This window comes from Colias philodice, chromosome 6, assembly GCF_061535455.1.
Source record: "Colias philodice isolate Cphi_HAF_F1 chromosome 6, ilColPhil1 Martin Lab GWU primary, whole genome shotgun sequence".
NCBI lineage: Eukaryota > Metazoa > Arthropoda > Insecta > Lepidoptera > Pieridae > Colias > Colias philodice.
Window position 1 is genome coordinate 5,847,873 of NC_143091.1, and position 22,377 is coordinate 5,870,249.

A 22,377-nucleotide genomic window follows, 5' to 3' on the forward strand; every position below is an offset into this window, starting at 1 on the left:
ATTCCTTGAAGTACGAAGATGGTTCTTTCGTAGAGAAAACGTAAATATGTACCACGGGCGAAGCCGGGGCGGACTGCTAGTAGTATATATAAATGCATCTGCCCCTTGCCCCCAGCACGATTGGGTGGATTAAAAAAACTTAAGTACATAAGATGATCCATTTATCTATAATTTCCTTTGAAACATATTTTAATAACGTCATCGATGCGATAATAATTGGCTTAGTATTTCTTCTTTATCATTATGCGATTAATGTTGATGATAGAGCCGGCTTGAGATATTCTGATCAAATATGATTTTCATATCAAAACAAATGTATCTATCAGTTAAAATATTATTTAAATTATAATTCTTATTTAAAAAAATCTCCCCGTAACAGGACTTGGTTGTCGACATGATCTTTAAGCTGAAAATGAAGATGAAAAAATGTCAAATGACGGAAACTGAAATATTCTAAATTTTTGTAGGAGCAGCACTTGCCTGCTCCTCGTCCAAGAATCTGAAAATCAGTGTATAATCTCAGATTATAAAATAAAAGGTATATAGAGAGTGACATTCGCCATCGGTCATGTCTCTGGGTCATGTCGATCGAAGTCTTGATCGAAGTAAATAAAAAACGCAACTAGTTTTATGCAATACGTCAAAAAGGGTTCATTATTTAATTAAAAAAATGTCCTCCTTGTCAGTAAACGCTACAGATTTTCTGTAGAATATTTCACTTCAAAAACATTTTTTTTTAATTAATTGCAGTATCAAATAATAAAAAAAATTATAATAGACTTTAAGTATGAAACCTACAGAATGTGCAGTCATAGTCGTTTTCTAATATTTACCGGGACAAACGGCTAGGTTGGCAGGTATAAACAGGTATGTCGGTACCAGTTACTTTCACTTGATAGGATGATAAAAAAAAATATGTCAGCGCCAAAATTGTTTTATTATCTCGAAACTGCAATTAATAAAAAATGAAAATAAAAGATTTTTTAATGATTAATAAAAAATATCCTGTCCAGGATTTTCCCAGTCAACCCATTTTTAATACATTTTTAATACACTAAATTTATTATAAAATTGGTCTCATTCTATTACCACGCCGTTGCATTTCGACTTATATTCGGATCTTAGACCATGGGGGTTTTTTACAAAACAATATTAGAGTAATCAACTATTTTGTATTAAAAATAAAAAATAAATATATAAAATATAATAATAATCAGTCTTCTTGATCATCATCGTGATATGATCGTGATCATAATGTACATGGTTTTACGAATGGCGCCAAAACATATTTTTACGAGAATAAAATGATAATAGGCGTTCGTCATTATTTCGCCGATTCAAAAAATTAAACTGATTCAGCATTATCTTCTAAATCAAAAAACTTTTACTAAAAGCAGGCAGCATTGATACCGCTCTGTAATTATTTGTAATTTTAGTATGTATTACCATTTTTGAAGACAGGTATAATTTTGGAAATTTTCATAAGATCTGGAAACATAACACGCACGTGTACGTAAGTACGTAGCGGCAAAGATGAGATGTTATCACACATAGACAGAGAAGTGTCGCTATTCGGTATTATGGTTTTGTTAAATATAAATAAATAAATCAATCAAAATATAAATTGTTACGCGTGATAGCTTACAGTCCTATTCAAGTGATCTAATTGTAAATCGAGCTTCTTAAACTTAAAGAACCTGCTATGAATTGATTTTTTTAGTTTATTATAAGAAAAATAAATAAATAATACGGGTTTAGTGATTTACTTTATTTCATACTGAATATAAACCATATAACATTACCATTTTCAATATTTTATACGGTAAGTAAAAGAAGAAAACACTATATGAGAGCATTTATGCATTGGATTGGATCCAGGAAGTGTATTTATTAACACTGGTATAAACGCCAGGGTAATCAGCTAAGCCACAGATAGCGGTGCCCATAGACGCGAAGCCGATCAGCACGTTGTTGTGAACCAAAGGATTGCCGACGTCTCCTTCACAGAAGTCGACACCACCGCTAGGATTGCCAGCGCATATCATATTCTCTGTCACTTGCATAGAAATGATGTTATAGTTTTGTCTGCAAGTCGTATGGTTAATGATCCTCAAATCGGCCTTGAGCAGCTGGTTTGATTTTTCTTGTTCGTACTGTAAGTTAAGAAAATCAGGGTTCAAGTTGTAAATATTTTATATGAATGAATATTTTCCTAAGTTTTTGAGGGTTTGAGTTGGATTAACTAATAACTCTACTTACCCCTACAGCACCCCATCCAACAGTGGTCACTGGAGTGTTGTCACCGAGAATATATCCGGAACCGGCAATACCAATGTTTCTAATATTTGCGCCGTAGGTAATAAAACCTTGAGTTCTCAGGATGGCAACATCGTGATCGCTATCGGACACTTCGTATTGCGGGTGAATGATGAAGGATCCAACCGTGTAAAGGACTCCTCCGCTGTTAGCCAACGACGACCCAAGTCGAGCGCTCCATATCTGCGGTGAATCGTTTCTAAAACATAAATTATCGGGTTAAACGCTGAAGACAATATGATAAATTTTAAATAATAAGAGCGACCTCAATCAGTTTTAGTTTAATTTTTTTTTTCTCTGGTGAAAATTTACATGAGATAATTTTTGTACTTTTCGTGCGGAATTCTTGACGTAAATTAAAGTAAGTTTTAGTTATCACATTAATGTTAAATATAGCCTATATTTTTACATACATAACGCATTTAACAGAAGTAAGAAGGGATCTGTTGTTGATGATAGCGCCGCCACATTGTTGTTCGTACGAGCCGGTGTTGGAGTTGTAGCGCAGAAGCACAGCCGCATAAGGGTGTGATGAGATGTCTGCTTCAACACCACCAATAATTCTGTGTTCAGGAAGACCTTAAAAAAATAGGTCACTGTTTAACTATCATTAGGCGGTGCATAAAACATTTAATGTATTAAAATTAGACGCAGTAAGTAAGACATCAAAATATTTTCATTCATAGATATAGTTAGAACTGACGAACTACGATAGGCGTCATTTACAGGAATGATACTAGAACCTTGAATAATATGGTTTTCACTGTATTGCCACAGTTATTTATTTCCACCTACCTGCAACAGTTGCTACTAACAGAGCACACAAAATATAAGCCCTCATGACTCTCCAGTGTTATTCACTACTCAAATATTTTAGTTATTGTGCACCTCACTATTTAAGCTCTTATTGTTCGTATATTACAGATAAAACATAATTATCTAAAATTTTGATAACACGTCTTTATGCATGTACGGGTTCCGTACTCAATTTCTAAATATTTAAAATTTTGTGGGTTTATCAGTTATTTTAAATTCCTAAGTTGTTAAAATATATGACAGCAAAAATATTATCAACAATAATTACAGTAATATGTATTTTTGAATCAGAATAATTTTAATTATTTCTTATAAAACATACCTGCGTGTGAATGAGAATGTTATGCAAGATTTACAATTTTTTTTTTAACCTAAACCTGGTAACACCTTTTACCACGGTTACCACAAGCACGGGGTGGTTATTAGCAATTATTAGGAAATAATCTGATCTAATCTTATAATCTAATTTGAGGCATTTGTTTATAATCTCCTATAAATATTATTAAAAAACGTCATCAGTGCGATTGTAATTAGCTTAATCATCATGTGATTAATGTGAGCTATTAGGATTAATATTAATTTCATATCAAAACCAATATATTATCAGTGTGAAATAATACCCAAATAAAATTTATTAAATAAATATAAACATTTAAATTATAATACTAAATTTATTTTTTTCTGCCAGTAACAGGACTTGGTTGTCGGCATGGTCTCAAATATAAATGAAGATCAAAAAATGTCATATGATGGAAAGAAAAATATTCTGGATTTTTGTATAAGCAGCACTTATCTGCACCACGTCCGAGAATCTGAAAATCAAAGACAAAATCATAAACCCGAAAGTTTTCGCAATATTGATAGACTGTGTAGGTCCACACTGCGAGCCTAGCGCGGTTGCGACGGCGGGCGCGAAATATCAAACGTATGAAACGCGCCTTTGCGTCCACATTGAAATGACTATGGCGGAAGCCTAGTGCGACGGTAATGAGCGAGCCAGCGCGCGTAGTTTTCAAACTCTCCTATCCGCGCTTTCGGGCCACACTACGGGCCTAGTCAGCGAGCGACCCAACGCGCGGCTAGCGGTGATAACAACCAAACCATTTCAGTCCTGTGGCTCGACTTCTTATATATTCTTTATTGTTTTTCGTAAAATAGCGGTAAATACTTAATTGTTTATACGTGCGATTCAATCTAAAACACACCACAGTAATTTTGTAGGGTATAATCTCAATTCTTCATATTATAAGATAATAATTCACCCGTTATGCCTCTGTTTTTATTTATTTCGTGCACAACATCTATAATGTACAATACCTCCCATCTCAAAATCGGACTGTCCAGTAAGGCGCGGGTCAAACACAAGCGGTGCGGGCGCGGGCGTGCCATAAGCGCGCCTCTTCAATCTGTTTTGCACCACATCCTTCTTATACATTTTGTATGAAAGAATTTTGGACAGGCGTCGAGGCGGCACGCCACCGTTGCGCCGCGGGCGTACCGCAGGCGTACCGCAGGCGCGCTTCCCCAAATAGAGGTCAATTCACGGTCATACACAATCAAAAACAAATCGGGTGGTAGTAGACCGGGAGATACTGACACAAAATTTCGAGTCATTTGTCTGTTACAATTGTTACAAAAAAAAAATTTGCAGATTTTCGGCGGTATGGCGACCATTTGGAATCGTCCGAAAAGTATGGCATGGCGATTTTCGTAAATGGCTGCACGACGATGGTTACCTGTGCAAAAGTTAGCCTGGTACAAATGGTTGAATTGTTTTTTTTAAATCAACACATTCGCGTCTATGTATGGCGGGCTGTAAGTCACACCGGAAAAGTATGGCATGACACTACCGCCTACTTCTTTTTTATGGGCTATCGGTAAATTCTAAAATTTTTGTGTTACAAATCGTTTGACTTCGCTATTTTTCCGACGAGTTCGACTAACGCCCACGCGACTAAGCCGCCGGTACCAGCGTTCACACCATCGTTTTTCTTTTTGTCATTGCGTACTAAGACCCCTGTAGAACCGCCATCCTGTTACAAATGACTCGAAATTTTGTGTCAGTATCTCCCGGTCTATAGGAGACGGTAGCCTGTCAGTCAAAAATGTGTTCTCTCTGTGTGGAATTATATAGAGCTGCTATTAAATACCCTTCTTCGTTTTGTTTTTAAAGGTGAATTGAATTAATCGATGAAATGATTTACACAGGTGATGGCAGTAGGGAAAGTGAAAATGAAGAAGAGCATAATGAAAGTTCCCATGTATTTACAATGTCAGAAATAAAGATAATCCTGATTTTGATTGTGTTTTTTATTTATTTGTAATTGTAATAATATTGTGGAATGATCAGTACTGTAAATACTTTTGAACTGAGATTTTAATGATAAGATTTATATGGTTTAAATGTAAACCTGTGTTTGAAAACCATATTTTATCTATACTAATATTATAAAGAGGAAAGGTTTGTATGTATGTATGTATGTATGTATGTATGGTTTTCACGCATAAACTAGGTACTGGACCGATTTTGATGAAATTTGACACAGATAATCTTTAGACCCTGAGAAAGAACATAGGCTACCTTTTATTGCGAAATATGTACCACGGGCGAAGCCGGGGCGGACCGCTAGTACAATATAAATTTTGTGTTATTTTAACCTTCTTTTCTTCCATCATTACACCAGTACTACTTTAAAATTATGTACTTTAAAAGTACTATAAAATTTTCCAAGTAAATTCCAACATTTCCAACAAAGATATATTTGCAATCGTGGGGTTATCCTCGCTATTTACTTACAAGGAATTATCAAAACAAAATCGTTACTTTCAAATTAACGTTACTTTCAAATCTCTTTTAGCACAAAAAACATAATTTTACTAAATTATGCATGAAGAAAATGCATTTAACCACTCTATATAAATATCATTTTCGGACGCCAACAGCGCGCCCGCGGTGCGCCCGATGCGCGCCGCGCCGCTTGTATATGTCCCGCGCCTAAAAATAGCAAATCGTCCAAAGTTTGCAATACCCGATATACGTCGAACCGCTACATGAGCTCGCGCGTCGGTGTGGCCACCGCGAGCGCCCGCTCGTCGCGCCCGCCACAGGCTCTAGCCACCGCGCATTCAGTGTGGACGCACAGGAGTTTTGAAGATTTAAGTTTATAATGATACTAGTTTAAAACCCGCGGCTTCGCCCGCTTTGTCTAAAACCTAATAAATTATATATTAAAACCTTCCTCTTGAATCACTCTATTAAAAAAAAACCGCATCAAAATCCGTTGCGTAGTTTTAAAGATTTAAGCATACAAAGGGACATAGGGACAGAAAAAGCGACTTTGTTTTATACTATGTAGTGATATTATCTAAATCTAGGAAGTGACTACCCAAACGTATGCTTTGATAACATGATACATTATTGGACCATATAAAACAAACACAAAATTGAAGTAAAATGTAGCTTCATTTTTTAACTCACTTCTCCACCCGTACATCTAAATATGCCACATGGGATACCAGGCAGCGCTTCGAAGCGTGGTTTCACAGTGTCGGAGGGTAGATTGTGTCCATATTTACGCGCCTAGTATGGAAAAAAACGACACAAAATTTAAATGTCTAAAACTTATGTAAAATGTGTGTATGTCAGTGCGTAATCGTAATTAATTAAAAACAATCTTAAAAATTAAAGAAGACTGATAGATACGGGATTACCAATGATTAGTTAACTACTTTATTGGTTGATATCATGATCGGTTTTTCCTTTAACATCATAATATTAAACATACGTCATAAAAGCTGCCAGATTTTGGACTGCTCGTATCATTGCTACCACCTCCACCAGCGCCGGATCCTTCTCCTACATTAGCTCCAGAACAATATGAAGCTGTCGGAACCGTATGTTTTATTACAAAGAATTTGGATGAAAAAGATAATACTTTATGTTGCAACATAGTGGAAAAGGGTTTTTATTGTTACATCATATTGTGTTTATGAAATTAAGATTACTAAATAATTTAGATCTGCAGATGCTTTACATATTTTAGAATGGAGAAAAGTGTCAAAATTGAAAGATGTAGCATGTGTGTAGCATGTCAGATCCGTGATAGAGCACCAAAGCACCAAGTAGAGCACAGAAAAATATCTTGACAGGTTAATTTTTTTTCATCGTAATACAGCTGTGTAATACAGCTGGACTTAACCCTACAGATGAAGAGCCCACGACGGCAAGACCTTCGTTATTTTATAAAAGTTGAAAGTTTCTCTCACAGAACAGTAAAAACAAATAGAAGTGTGATGTGGGCGTGGCCATACATTGAAGAAATAACTGACATTTCTTATGACATAATATCATCATTCTTGCATCATTCACATTATTACCATGGACCATAATATACATATTGGTCCATGTTATTACTTAAAAGTGTAGCAAATATGTAATAACCTGCTAAAAACATTAGTTTACTATAATTATTTAAAAATAATGGTATAATATAAGTAATAAAGTTATTACTTATCTTTTAAGAGGACTCATGTTGATGGAATTCCACAGACTTTTTAATTATTTTGAGAGTTCGTTTTTCTTTTTCTTTCGTTCGTTTTAGTCAAGTTGTTCACACCTGTACGCACCTGTACAAAGCCATACTATTGCAGCTATACATTTTCGTGAAAATATAGCCCGTCTAGGAGCCCCTTTATGGTGCCGGTAAACGGGCTACAAAAAATGCATCTTGCTGGCAATTTTTATTGACCAATATATCTCAGTATATTGAATAGCAATAATTTAATCTTTTAAAAAAAATATTCAATGCACAGGTAGTCTGATTATAGGTACAGTATTTATGTATATGTATTTTCTGATAATATTTTTGCTGTCAAAAATTATCGACATTGGATATTATTCAATGACGCCTTTCAAAATCAAAACCTATTTTACAAACAGATTTTTATATATTTACATAGTTATAGGTCTACCAGAATCTGATGGCATATTTATATTTAAGAAATAAAAGATTTTCATGTGGCAACTTTATTTGACAACTATCAATTGGTTGTCAAATTATTTGTCTTCTTTGCAATTGATGAATAATTTTTAGGATTTTGTCTAAAAAATCTTCGAAAATGTCGTAAAAGCCGCTGCGATCACAAGCAAGAGGTATTGTTTATAATGTGTATAGAAAAACATTCGATGAAGAAGGGTCAAACACATCACAATTTTCAATTTTGAATATTTTATTGGTAAATTGGACTTACTCGTTTTGATACTTTAAATTAAAAATATTATATGTAGGTAACTATAATATAGTTTGTTGTTTACAATATAATTTTATAAAAACTTATTACAGGAGTTTCCAATACGGCTATTCGTCAAGTCCAAGCTGTCCAAGTCAATTTTATAATGTGTGTATCTGTTAATACTTACGAAAATAAACATAGTTTTATTTTATTTTTATTTTATTTTATAGACAATTATAAGCAATCTAGTTTTGATCTGGTATTATCATTACATCCATATTTTCACATGGCATAATGATAATGAATATACAAATATAGGTATGTGTAAATAATAATATGTATTACCTATATAAAAGTAATATGTATACAATTAATAATTATACATGTAAGTATGTACCTACATAATATTAAGTGGATATCTCATTATTAAGTACAGTATTGTCCACTTATGTAATGTGACTAATGATATTGAGGACAAAATGAAAAATAAGCAGTATCAAGATCGTTCAGTCCATTTTCCCTAGGGTTGCACACTCAAAATTTTGATTTCCCTAATTGCCATCAGATTCTGGTTTACCTATACCTATTTTTAACTTTCATTTCATGAACTTAACTGCTCATGTAAATACCTATTACAATCTGGTTTTAATAAAACATTCAATTCGGTGAATTTTAGCGTTAAAGCATCTACAGACGCTCCGATTCGGTTGGTGCCAACCATCCGACCACGACCAAATCGGAAAGAGAGCGGTCGGTCCGACATAATTATTATTAATATTGGTTTGACGTGGTCGGATGCGCCGGCGATACCGACCAAACCAACTTCCTATCCGATCCGACCAAATTGGAACGTTTGGAAGCTTTGTTCCGACCAAATCGGCTCATTCCATAGAGTAATATAGGTAATTGGCTCATTCGCATTCGCAACGCCGCCGGTGTAGGGCGTCAACACCGTCAACATGAACGCCGAGGGAGTTACGGTCAACGAACGTGACATAATAATAAAATTACTGGAACTATATAAAGACTTTCCCTGTTTGTGGGACTTAAGTAACAAAGATTACGCAAATAGATATGCCAGAAATCAAGCGTATTTTATTATGTTAGAAGTATTAAAGAAAATTGACAGTGCAGCTACATTAAAAACCTTAAAAAATAAGTTATAAGAGCCGCATATGACTGTAATTAATGTAATTAATGTAATCGCTACGTGCGCGCACTTTCATACTAGCCCACGGGTGGAGAGACAAAATAGTTGCGGAGACAAAATAGTTGCGGAGACAAAGTTGCTCGTGCGCGCTGGCTCTTAGGTAACTTGTTTTGATTATTTTTTCAATTTTAATAATTATATTATTAGCGACGCAACTCCCCATACAAATTGATGGGAGAGACAAAATAGTTGCGGAGACAAAGTTGCTCGTGCGCGCTAGCTCTAACAAATATCATAAATTTTTTGGTATAAAATGTACACGTTTTCCTAACAAAATGCGTTTTATGTGCAAAACGGGGTTGATTTGTATGTATTTTTTTACGTTTAGGCTGTTCTAAAATGAAAAGTAAACAATACACTTTGTTGATTATATCCTTGAATATCATATATTTTTTTCAAGGCAATCGTACCAACAGTTTCCTCAACAAAATTCAATATGTATGAGGTGTTTTTCGGTTTTGACCATAGGATCCCCTTAAATTTATTTTTCTATTCTTTATAAAATACACATAGTATAGTATAAATAAAATAACTTTTGACTATCAACATATTTTATTCTTAAATTTTAGCAAAGTTTCATAACTAAAACTGGCAGGCCCGCTGCAGCTTCCTTTTCATCATCTGCTATTGTCCCTCCAGCTTTCGAAGTAGAACAACCTGGTAATTATTATGAGATAAGTGTAAGAAGTTTTATTTTTTCACCAGTATTGTAAGCACCAGATGTATTAGAACCGCCACCGCCACCCGTTAGCGGATTGCGTCCAGGTTGTATACCCGGTGGTGCCTCAAAACAGTCAGCTTTGCAAGGAGCATCCCAAACACAGGGCGGTGGTGGTTTCCAATGTACACAACCTGGTCGATTACAAACTTCTTTTTCAGCTTTTATTTGTGGTTTTCGAGGACGACCACCGGGTCCTATTACGACATCATCCGAATCTACTTCTTTATCGTTAAATCTATTGAGTATACTTGCTAAAGTTGTTTCATCAAAAAGAAAAAGGGGCGATATGCTATCAGGCTGACTAGTAGCGTTGCAGCAGCATTTATCTTTATCGTAGCTAGGGGTCCCTTTTGATTGAATAATATTCGATATAAGTGGACACTTACAGCATTTATTTCCCTTTTCAGTTTGAGCTTCAGGCATTATTCCTTTTAACTCACACACTATGAACCTCTTCCCTCCACCAGATGGGCCACTGCTATCTGCAGATGCCCCAGAGCCACCAGCTTGTGCTCGATAATGTGCTGCTAACGGAGCAGGATCCGCAAGTCCCCGCGCACGCGCTAGTTGACTTGGAGCACATAAGGGGTCAGGCAGAACTAGACACGCTGGTTCCCCTCCGCATCCGGTTCGCCTACAATCATGTTGCAAGCCATTGCGTTTGATGCAGTGGCAACTGTAATACATTATCCCACCACGAAGCTCACGACTTTTCGTTCTTTTGAGTTGATTCTCTTTCTCATTCTTTTTTTCCGTGCCGCTCTCCTCTGCTTGAGGATCTGCATTGTTAGATCTACCTTTCTGCAAATAAATTATCGATTTTATTTTTACGTTCAAAAAGTGCCCCCACAGTCCGCCGTGATAATGAAATAAAATTACCGATCCTCGCAGCAGTCAGTGAGCTACACTAAGCGTTAGCTACTACCATTGCGATATCAAGTCGAAGTCACTGAATCGAGTCACGTATGTCTTCCCAGGAGGCGGGCGGCGCACGCACGGCGGACAGGGCGGCGGGCAAGGCTTCGGACAGCAAGGGCCGTCCCGGCATAAATAGCGAATCGACCCTTGTTGGAAGAACTGGCAATCTTGCAGGCCATTGCGTTTGAATGCTGACCTCGGGAGGCACTGAAGCTGTACATAATATTATGTTTAATTAAAGATTATATTGAATAATTAAGAAATTTCTAGACAGAATTATCTTATGAAGAAAATAATAAAGTTTAAATATGTCTACTTTGTGTAAGTGCAATAAATACTAACTGGAGGCCCGCAGTCTTCATATTTGTAGCATACCATTGGTCCACATGGCGAACACCTGTAATATTAAATACATAAGTACTTCACCATATTATCTGAGGAGAATTTTGCATTTTCCTGTAGTTTACTTACATTTTGTAGTCTGATAAGATATTAATTAAGATAGGAGGATTCGCGGGTTTAGTATTTTACAGATTTTTATTTATTTTAATATTTTAAACTTTTATATTCACTTGTAAATTTAGATAAAAATAAATTGTTTATAAAATTTTTAACAAATCATGTGCATTTGTCGAAAGACAATAATCTTCTGTCAGTTTCGTCGCTTCTTTTTCCAAATTTCAATTGAATTCTATTTTTGAAATGTATGTGCCATCAGAACATTCAACAAAGCATAAAGGTATACGCCGATACCGCATGGTAACATGATAATTTTCTGATTCAATTGCTATATTTTCGCATTTTACAAATGCTATATAACGGTTCCGCGTGTGGATTAGCACGATGTTTATGACAAGCTACGTTCGCTGGTCCACAAAGCGGGGCAGGTAGAGCTTGGCAAAGAGGGGATGTTTGACAACCGCTCCTGCGGCAGTCATATTGCAAGCCATTACGGCGTAAGCAGTAGCAGTCTGTGTACAGGATTCCACCTCTTAGTTCGCGACTCTTGCATGACTTCAGGGGTGCACATGGTTTATTGCAGCCCATAATAAGATAATTTTATTTGGAATTCAAAATTATTAAAATGCAATTTTTATTTTACACACTGGAATTTTGAAACAAAATAATGTAGATTTCATTCACTTTCAGACATATGAAAGTGAATGAAACCCATTAATTTAAAACTAGTAATCTAGATAGCCATGGTTCTTATTTTACCATATTTTTTTATACAAGACATTTATTTATTTACCTATTACATAGGTTTAATAACAATATAGTTTTGTAAGGCTATTTTAAATTATTGTTGATTTATGTGAATAGTATTCTGTATTATATTGTATTCCTTGTTAACAATAATATTGAGTAGAGGTCGAATAATCAATAAGAGGATATTATACTTTAGTTATATATCTGTTTTGTACACTTTGACACATTGCACAGGCAACCAATGATGTTAAAAGTAGCAACACAACATTCGATCTTCAAAAAGGGCGCACAAACGAACTCACGAACATAAACTATCGTGAGAAAGAGAGGACTGTTGTAGAATGTGGCTAATTAGCCAAATTTCGGCGTGCAACATCATACCAGTTTTATCGGGATCAACGCTTGCGTTTGCAATTCATCAACTTTTAGTACCTACTAGTTAGTAGTTAGTTATAATCTTGAAACTGCATGTTGTAACACAACCTTTAGTTTTTACTTAACGTACGTAACATAAAACCTTTTTTCTGAATAATTATTCAAAAATTTTCGTTGATGAAGAATCTTCTTCCATATTTAAAAATAATTCTACTATAAATAGTCCAAGAAGAGGCTTCAGTCGTCAGTTCAGAAAAATCTCCGGCGTTACATAAACCTAAAAAGTATTAAAAAAATATCAATAACTTGATAAGTACAAAAATACTCTTCAGCTATAAATCTAATCTGTTCTTCCATAATACAAAATGTAAGTATTCTATTATTACATATCTTTATATCTTGCAATTTTATTTGTTCCCTCAAAGGCTAAAAAAATTGCTTTCTCTGAGACAAATCTTAAGAAATTTCAGTGAACTATGAACAAAAAATTTCAGCAATTTTTTTTTTACAGGTGCGGACCTTGCGGTGGATGTTGCGGCGGCCCCTGCTGCGGCCCATGCTGCCCTTGCATAACCATCTACACGTGCTGTACAAAGATTTGTTAACCGTGGGCATTAAAGGGTGAATCGTCGCCGCCAGTCTCATGGAGGTGCTTCGACCCCCTTGTGTTCCGTCTAATCGATGCCGTTTTGTCTAAATAAATTACAAAATATGTAACACTGTTTATTATTTTTAGCACACCGTAATATTCAAACGAACACTGACAATATTCTAGCAGTTCTTGCAAATACGAAGGCTGTAAAACTTGCAATATATATATATATATATATATATATATATGATAAGCTTTGGTTAACTCTGATTACTGATATTGAGTGAGTCACCATGTAGTGGCAGAGAGTGGGCAGTGGCTATAGTGGCCTATATTATAGAGAACAGTGATCTACACCGTGATGTTATTTGCGAAACGATGTGGGAAGGTCGAATGGTCTCGGCTATTTTGTGTAAAGATCAAGGTAAAATCGAATCGTCGATTCGATAATAATTATTACGATGGACCAAAATAGAATGACATAAAATTAAAATTCAGATAGAAGAATGTACTTAATACGCTCAATCTATTGTACTTAATACGCTCATCTGTTAAATAGATAAAACAATTTCATGTAGATGATTTCTACGCGATTTCTACTATGATTTTATAAAAAAAAACACTTCCAGCCTCTGCTACAATTGAGTGCAGAGTGAGAGTGCCGCTTTCCTCGGCAGAGCCGCGAGCTTTCGAGGAGCTGCTCTTTCTCTGTAGGCCCCCGTCTGTTGCTGACGTTTCTTAAGAGTTACCCGAAAAATATTTCATTACCTACCTGGGTAATATATTTTAAAAGCGGAAAGCATCTGGGTAGTAAACATACTCGGGTAATCATAATTGCTAAAATAATCACATAGGGGTTATATTTTAATTAGATAGGAATTTTATTATATTACTAGATTTCCGCCCGCGGCTTCGCCCGCGTTTTCAAAGGAAAACCCGCACAGTTCCCGTTCCCGTGGGATTTCCGGGATAAAACCTATCCTATGTGTTAATCCAAGTTACCCTCTATATGTGTGCTAAATATCATTGTAATCGGTTCAGTGGAGTCATTTGACAAGGAAAGTAGATATACGTATCTATATATAGAAAAAATAAACAACCTAGCGAATTTACAACTAATTCTTTTCGACACCACCTTTAGAGAGAATGAGCTATTAGTGTTTTTATAATGTGGATGTTTCCCAACTGGGAAACATCCACTATCCTTATCATGGCTCCACCTTGTCATGTATAATTCGGAAAATGAGTTCAGCCGGCGAATGTTTCGATCCTTCAAATCAAAATAACATAATTATGTTATCTAAAACCTGTAAAATAATAACTATCTGAGATACATTTTTGAAGGATTTGCACTGAGAATAGAAAATAAGACTGATGAAAATCAAATTAATAATAATAAATGATAAATCTTTTATCTTTTACTACGTGAAACGTTTTTTAACTATAAACCATATAGGCGAATTAAAGTTATAGTATACCTATAACCATTAACCACCGTGACTCTATGGAGCATAACCACAAACTTTAATTAGGCGTACTAATGTTAGTAAACCGTTACAGAATTATTTTTATAGTTATTTACATATGAAATACTTTAAATTTATCTAATTTTATAAGAAACTGCTTTGCAATGCTAGAGAATATTGTATAATTGCTTTGTTGCGTAACGTTACTCAGGCAAAATACTATCTAATTTAATTTCAATGATGTATCTTATTTATTTTTATTTCATTTTTAGGGTTCCGTACCCAAAGGGTAAAACGGAGTTAATTTTATCTAATTCTTATTTTAATTGTACTAGATGTCTACATACAATTATTTTGTCTTATGTGTCTTATATTTAGACTAAAAAATAAAAATACAAAAGACATTAAAGTTAATTTAAATTTAATTCTTTTTCTGTGATAATTTATTAATCTAAACCCTACACCTAAAATCAACGTTTCCTTAATTGTAGGTAAGTAGTTACTTGTAAAATCGGGAATAAGAGTTCAAAAACGCTTGCGTTTGCCAAATTTGGAGCCAAACAAAAAATAAAATCAATAATACCTTCATACCAAAGGTTTGAATATCTGTAGACGAGTTAAAATATTTTTTCTTCATTTGTTCTTTCGGTACGCTACAATTACTCCTAGAAAAAAATCCTGAGTCAAATTTGCTTGTATCTAGAGCTATAAAAAATGTTTAATAAATAATAAAGTCATAATCGTCACAATATGGCGGCAATAAATAAGAATTTTGAATTAAAAACACTACGAAAATATATATTATATTTGAAACGCATTTCAATTTTTTTAACACAAAAGGAAAAGTAAAAGAGGTAAAAGTATTTTATACCAAGAAATGCGGTGCACGTATTTGCATGTATCCTTTGTTGAAAGTTTTCTCCTTGTCGCAATAAATTTGCAAGATCGCCATGAGAAGAGTGCATAATTCAAGTCATGGGTAAGTAGCTTTTATATTTATTAATATACATACTAGGTACCTACTACCTAGGTATTTCCTACCGATATAGGTATTTTTCATTTTGAGATATTATTAACTCAGGCCCCGGAACCACAGACAATAGAAAATCTATTGTGTCTGGGACCGATCGGGTTGCTTGGGGCTCAATGGGTTATCAAATAATTTACCCAATTACCTATGTGGATTATATTTTAACTTGAAAATTTAAAACAAAAACACACCAATTACATGTAAAAGTGTGTAAGTATATTAGGTACCTATGTAATTATAGTATGTATAATAAAATAAAAATGTATCTACTTATCAGAATATATTGATTATGTATTTTTAAAAGAAATCAAATAAATTGCCGTACTTACCTACAGGCTATAACTCTAATGCAAATTGCAATACACGGCACGGGCGGCACCGTTATCGGCTAATTTTTGCATAAATTCAGTATGTAGGTAGGTAATAGGTATATAGTATTTTCAAAGACTACGTCATAATATTTCATACTATCATTACATAGCCTAATTATTTACATAACTCTTCATGGAATGAGCCTAATTCCTATTTCCTATATCTTTTGTATTGTACCTAGGTATATAAAATACAGTAGTTAAGTACTATTTATTTATCTTCGTATTACTCAGAAAACTTAACATTTCAAACTTTTCGGTGGTGACAATTATTAACTGTTCTAGCAAATATACGAATTGGCTATTCCAGATAAATGAAATAATTGAAAAATAAATAACAACTAAAACAATAAAAAAATGACCTTCGGTCGTTTCAGTGAACAGAAATGTTCATGCTCTTGCGGGTAGATTACAATCTAGTTAATTTTACAGACCTGCACGTACTGGCTACAACCAATCTTGTATCTGGCTTAAATTCCCACGTTAGGTACGTGAAAAGTGTAATATAGATTTATCCGTAAATAAACAGAATAATTATCTTATCTGCTATGCGGCAGTGCGCGGGAGGGGCGAGGTCCCGTTAGCCAGAGCCACAGCTGATTTCACATGTCTGTGACCGTGCCGCCGCGCGCTCGCTTTGCACTACGCGAACGAAAATGCCGGTAACTTAGAACTATAATCCGATACGACAAACTATTGTGGATACTGTGACTTCCGTGTGGTTATTAAAGCAATTAGTGTATAATCCATCCATAACATACTTCATCCGTGGGTGAGTTTTTGTTTACATTCATGAAATATGGATATTCCTGCCCGGCTACAAATGCATATTAAAAAATGTTTTATGTTTATTTTAAACTAGTGTATTCTTTTCCTCGTATATAATTTATTATGAAAGTTTAATGACTTTATTACTATTCAATTTCTACTATTAACGTTAAATATAGTTGATATTGTCAGATAGTAAATAAATAATAATAAATGTACCTTAAAAACGCTACTCACTCAGTAAGTACCTCGGCGAACAATAAAAAAGTATGAAATAAGTAGGTATATATATCTATAAAAGTACGCGTGTAACTTGCTCCCTCAAGGTTTAGTATTCAAGTAAGATTATAAGATAAAAAGAAAACAACAATTAGGTATTCTTAGCTTACTTACGTATGCCAAAGCCCAAAACATACAACTTTAAACCTTATTGCAAAATATTTTTTTTGGATCTTGACATATTTACAGGCTGATGAATTTTTCTATAATTTTGTTTCATACATAAATTCCTAGATTAATATGTTTGGAAACACGTACCTACGTAATCTGTGATTATCAAACTTTTATCGTACAAAAATGTACAATGTACCTAGGTATTATAAATTACTAAAATCTATCAAAATTGCAAACAACAAAATATCCTTGAAATACCTAGGTAGGTAGGTAAGAGTCGTGACTTTTGGCTCTCATGGCCATGAGTCATAATCAGGTAGAACAAAAATCATTAAATATTTGCATTATCTTTATTTGATTTTTTTCCTCCGTATCGTTAATTGGTTTACTAAACTCTTTTAAAGGTTATGATAAAGGTTGTGGGAAAAAACTAATAAGGTAGGTATCTATCTAATAGGTAAGTATCTTAATTTTATATTCTTTTCAAGCGATTAGAATGAAAAAAAAAATCGATAAAAAATCCTATTTAATTTCGATTTTATTTAATGAGACATTTAATTTATTTAATTTATCACATTAAATGTTTAAATCGTTATAAACGACCTCCCATTATACTAATTTTACTATCACTATTTCACTTCTAAGCATTCAGAGGTGTCGACTCGGATGTGTTTAAAGTTTAAACTTTAAATATAATAAATTTTAAAGTAAGGATTTACTTTTATACACTTTCATTGTATTGCGTATTTGCGTAATTATACTAGGCATTAGTAGGTATTCATTATTTTCTTTCTATTCCTAAAACCCAAATTTAAAAAAGACATAATATTATAAAGTGATCAACTTTAATTGAATTTCTAAATCCGGTATGTGAATATTGAAAAACAATAATTTTATGTAATCGGTCAACACGGGTGTTAACTGTTAGCAACAAGCTATCTCGCCAGAAAGATATTCCTAATGTTCATAAACAGAAAATACCGGAACAATAACAAACAATTCATATAAACATTTTTTAATAATATTAATGCCGCGGTAATAAATAATGTGTTACTTAACAGAATCATTTTAATTGGCAATTAAGTCTTCACCTAATTATGCGTCTTCCCCGCTATTTGGTATCTTAAATTTAAATTGATAAATGGTTTTGTAATATGTGTACAATGTGTTAATGAGTTTTATCTATACCTGTAAAGTAAACAATGCAAATAAATTGTGGTATTGATGCTATAATGAAGAGGATAAAGTAACTAGCTTAATAATTACTAGACATGGTTGCATACTTGTCTATCAACTAACAATTTTAGATTATTTTTTGAATGTTTTATATAGTTTCAAAGAAGTAACTGTTTACTCCTTCAAACTCAAACTCAAACAAACTCAAACATTTATTTATTCAATTAGACTTCTTCCAGAAGCACTTTTGAATCGTCATTACATTCTTTAAATTTACCACCGATTCGGAAAGCAGTATCTATGGAGAAGAACCGGCAAGAAACTCCATAGTTGCTCTTTTAAAGTCATGTCCATATACAATATAATTTTACATTACATGTTACTTACATCTAACTACATAATATTATATATTATCATAATATGCCAAAGAACTGTCCTGTTATTCTTACGCGACAACCCTCCATGGATTTTCATCTTCCATATATTCCTTAATGCTGTAGTAGGCTCTCTGAACTAATACATTTTTTAAATAAGTTTTAAATTTAACACTACTAAACTCTTTAATACTATGAGGAATTCTATTGTAAAAACGTATACCTTGGCCCATAAATGAATTTTTAACTTTAGCTAACCTATAAAATGGCATTTCAATTTTATTTCTATTCCTTGTGCCATAACAGTGTCTATCTCCTACTTTTGTGTGTAAGTCCGCGTTTTTGTGTACATGTAAAACATTATTAAATATATACTGTGATGGTACAGTGAGGATACCAATATTCTTAAAGAGATCTCTTAGTGAGTCCCGAGCACGTAAATTATATATAGAGCGTATGGCTCTTTTCTGTAATATAAATATAGTTTCTATATCTGCAGCCCTGCCCCATAGTAGAATTCCATAGGACATAATGCTATGAAAGTAACTAAAATAAACCAATCTAGCCGTATCTTCATCGGTGAGATGCCTTATTCTTCGAACTGCATATGCAGCTGAGCTGAGCTTAGCAGCGGTGGTGGCAACATGGGTCCCCCATTGTAGCTTCTCATCTAGTGTCAAACCAAGAAAAACAGTAGACTCGACAGGGTATAATACCTCCCCGTTTAAAATGATATCCCTTTTGACCTTTTTTTACATTTGGAAGGATAAACTCTACACAATTTGTTTTTTTTGCATTCAATAATAAATTATTAGCATTAAACCAATTAGATATGCGTAAAAGAGCAGAGTTTACTTCGTCAACATTTGTGTCATATCTATCCACATTAAATATTAATGAGGTATCATCTGCAAACAGTACTATTTCACACATATCCTGCAAATAATAAGGTAGGTCATTAATATACACTAAGAACAAAAACGGTCCTAAGATAGATCCCTGCGGAACACCAATGTTAATCGGCGCACCGCAAGATTTCTCTCCATTAACAACAACGGTCTGTACCCTGTTCTGAAGATATGAAGCTATGAGGTCCTGAGATAAACCTTTGATACCATAAAAATTTAGTTTCCGTAATAGAGTGGAATGTTCTACACAGTCGAAAGCCTTAGAAAGGTCGCAGAATATCCCCAAAGCATTCTTTGAATTTTCCCATGCTTTATATATATGTGACAAAAGAGCTATTCCAGCATCAGTGGTAGAGCGCCCCCTTGTAAAACCAAACTGTTTGGCGTGCAGTAAACCATTTGAAACAAAATGACTACATAATTGGTTTAAAATCAATTTCTCGAAGACTTTGCTCAAAGTTGGTAAAATAGAAATAGGCCTATAGTTATTACAGTCTTCTTGGTCACCGCTTTTGAATAAAGGAATAACTTTACTAAACTTTAATAAATCAGGGAATATACCACAGTCACAACATTGATTAAATATAAACGCTAAATGGTTGGCAATGTTTTCTATAATATTATTTACTAAATTCACAGACATTCCCCAGAGATCACATGTTTTTTTTAAGTTTAATGTTTTAAAAGTTTTAACAATTTCATCTGCAGTCACATGTCGCAATTCAAATAATACATTACACTCCGCAACATGGTCCCTCAAATAGGACTCCGCAAGCACTGATGATGAATTTAATTTTTTAGTAATACTAACAGGGACACTACGAAAGAAATCTTCAAAAGCAAGCGCAACATCAGCACTTTTGTCAATGACCCTGCCAGCATTTACAAGTTTTATGGTACTATTTGTCCGGCTTTTGCCCATTTCACCATTAATAATTGTCCAAACTGTTTTAACTTTGTTATCTTTGTCCTTACTTCAGAAACACAGTGACAAATGCTTCTTCTTTTATTTTTTTTAAGAAAAGGTTTTAGTGGGACTGGTACCAGTATTATTTCATTAAATTTTCCCCTTTAACCTGCCTCAACAAAAGCATAAGGTTATTTAAGTACCAAACTCACTATCCATTTTGTATGACATGACTGATGTCTGTATTTATGTCTCACGCTCACTATTAAAAGATCATTATCATCGAACTAATACAATCGCATGTACTTGTAGGTTTATTTTTTATACCTTCGTTATACCACATACAGACGAGGGAGTGTTCTTTGTATCGAAGTTATTGTTTTGCTATTTTCCCATCACGATTTTCTTAACTAGACTCCCAGTATTGTTCGACTGAATGACACACTGAACTACCATATAGGTAAATTGCATGCATAATAATAATTTAAAAACTGATATAACTTTAATTTCATTTGATTGCAATATTAGTTTCTATAATTTATGCTTACCATTTAAAACATAAAATAAAATTGGAATGGATTGTAAGCGACTTTTAGGTAGAATGTTTAAAACGTACATAATGACGTATATTTACAGACATGTACGGTTTAACATAATCTATAGATGATAGCTCATATAAAAAGCACAACGGAAGAAAACGGAGTGACGGTTAGCATGCTCGTTCGCTTGTCTCTTCCGTATCTAATTGTCCAAGTGCGACATCACTCATGTGCATTGAATTTTCACAAAACGACGAGTTTAACAGAAACATTCTAAAACGCTTCATATTTAATGCGGTACAGATTGTTTTAATTTGTACATTGGTCGCGGTCGCGTGAAATGGCCCAGCATCGATACGTCACGGCAGTTGTCAATCAGAGCGAACGATGCGCCTATACAATTGCAAGATCGACCTCGTTGCTCTAAGCCAATCGAGGATTTCACTCAACTCAACTAGAAAATCTTTATTTGCATAATCCTTTCAAAGAAATCTATTACTTTTAACGCAAAGTTTAATTGTTATTGTACCATTATACTTTATAAAAAATAGTTGAAGAATACTCTGACTCGTGATGAAATTTATGTTGTAATTTGCACACGAGTCTGCAAGCTGAACTTTCGTAACTAATAAAATAATCTAGACCTTTCCCATTCAGTTCGGTGGTAGTGGCTCTTTTTAAATGTACATTCTGCCTTGGTTTCGAGCAGTTATTCAAATGTCAAACTATCGATGATCTATATAAAACCATAAGTGTAATATGCGTTAAAATGCTACATTTTGTATAATGATGTTAAAGTAGATGATATTTCAACGATATTCCAGTATCTTAAATCAGATTTGAAAGCAACTGACTGCCATAATGTTATAGTTACCCTATAAAAATAAATTGTAACATTAACGCTTCCGATTAAATCTTTAACAGAAGAATAAAACATGATACTTAAGTAAAACGAAGAAATTGAAGAATATCATGATTCATGACTCAATATTTAATGCTGTGTAAATAGAAGCGGTAGGGAGTGACAATGGGTCAACGTCGAAGCAAGTCTCCGTT

General features: G+C 34.0%; 3 protein-coding genes across 4 annotated transcripts in view; 1 reads left to right on the top strand and 2 right to left on the bottom strand.

Annotated features, from left to right (window-relative positions):
* Positions 1 to 1,856: 1,856 nt before the first annotated feature.
* On the bottom strand, positions 1,857 to 3,157 carry LOC149487720 (trypsin CFT-1-like). Its single transcript, XM_089695819.1, has 4 exons — positions 3,112 to 3,157; positions 2,730 to 2,895; positions 2,260 to 2,515; positions 1,857 to 2,153 (listed from the first exon to the last, which is right to left on the bottom strand). Exons 1-4 carry the CDS (start codon positions 3,155 to 3,157, stop codon positions 1,857 to 1,859), a joined length of 765 nt encoding a protein of 254 aa, XP_089551945.1.
* Positions 3,158 to 10,139: 6,982 nt separating this feature from the next.
* On the bottom strand, positions 10,140 to 13,374 carry LOC149487721 (uncharacterized). The gene is made up of 4 exons (XM_089695820.1): positions 13,307 to 13,374; positions 11,556 to 11,610; positions 10,682 to 11,096; positions 10,140 to 10,231 (listed from the first exon to the last, which is right to left on the bottom strand). Exons 1-4 carry the CDS (start codon positions 13,372 to 13,374, stop codon positions 10,140 to 10,142), a joined length of 630 nt encoding a protein of 209 aa, XP_089551946.1.
* A 3,310-nt stretch (positions 13,375 to 16,684) lies between these two features.
* Positions 16,685 to 22,377, top strand: part of LOC149487722 (myosin-IIIb-like) — a 34,621-nt gene continuing 28,928 nt past the window's right edge. Inside the window, exon 1 of one of the 2 annotated variants that reach the window (XM_089696324.1) lies at positions 16,685 to 17,028. The gene's annotated coding sequence lies outside the window, so the exon portion shown is untranslated. The remainder of the gene's footprint in view (positions 17,029 to 22,377) is intronic. The other variant, XM_089696323.1, reaches the window with a different exon arrangement.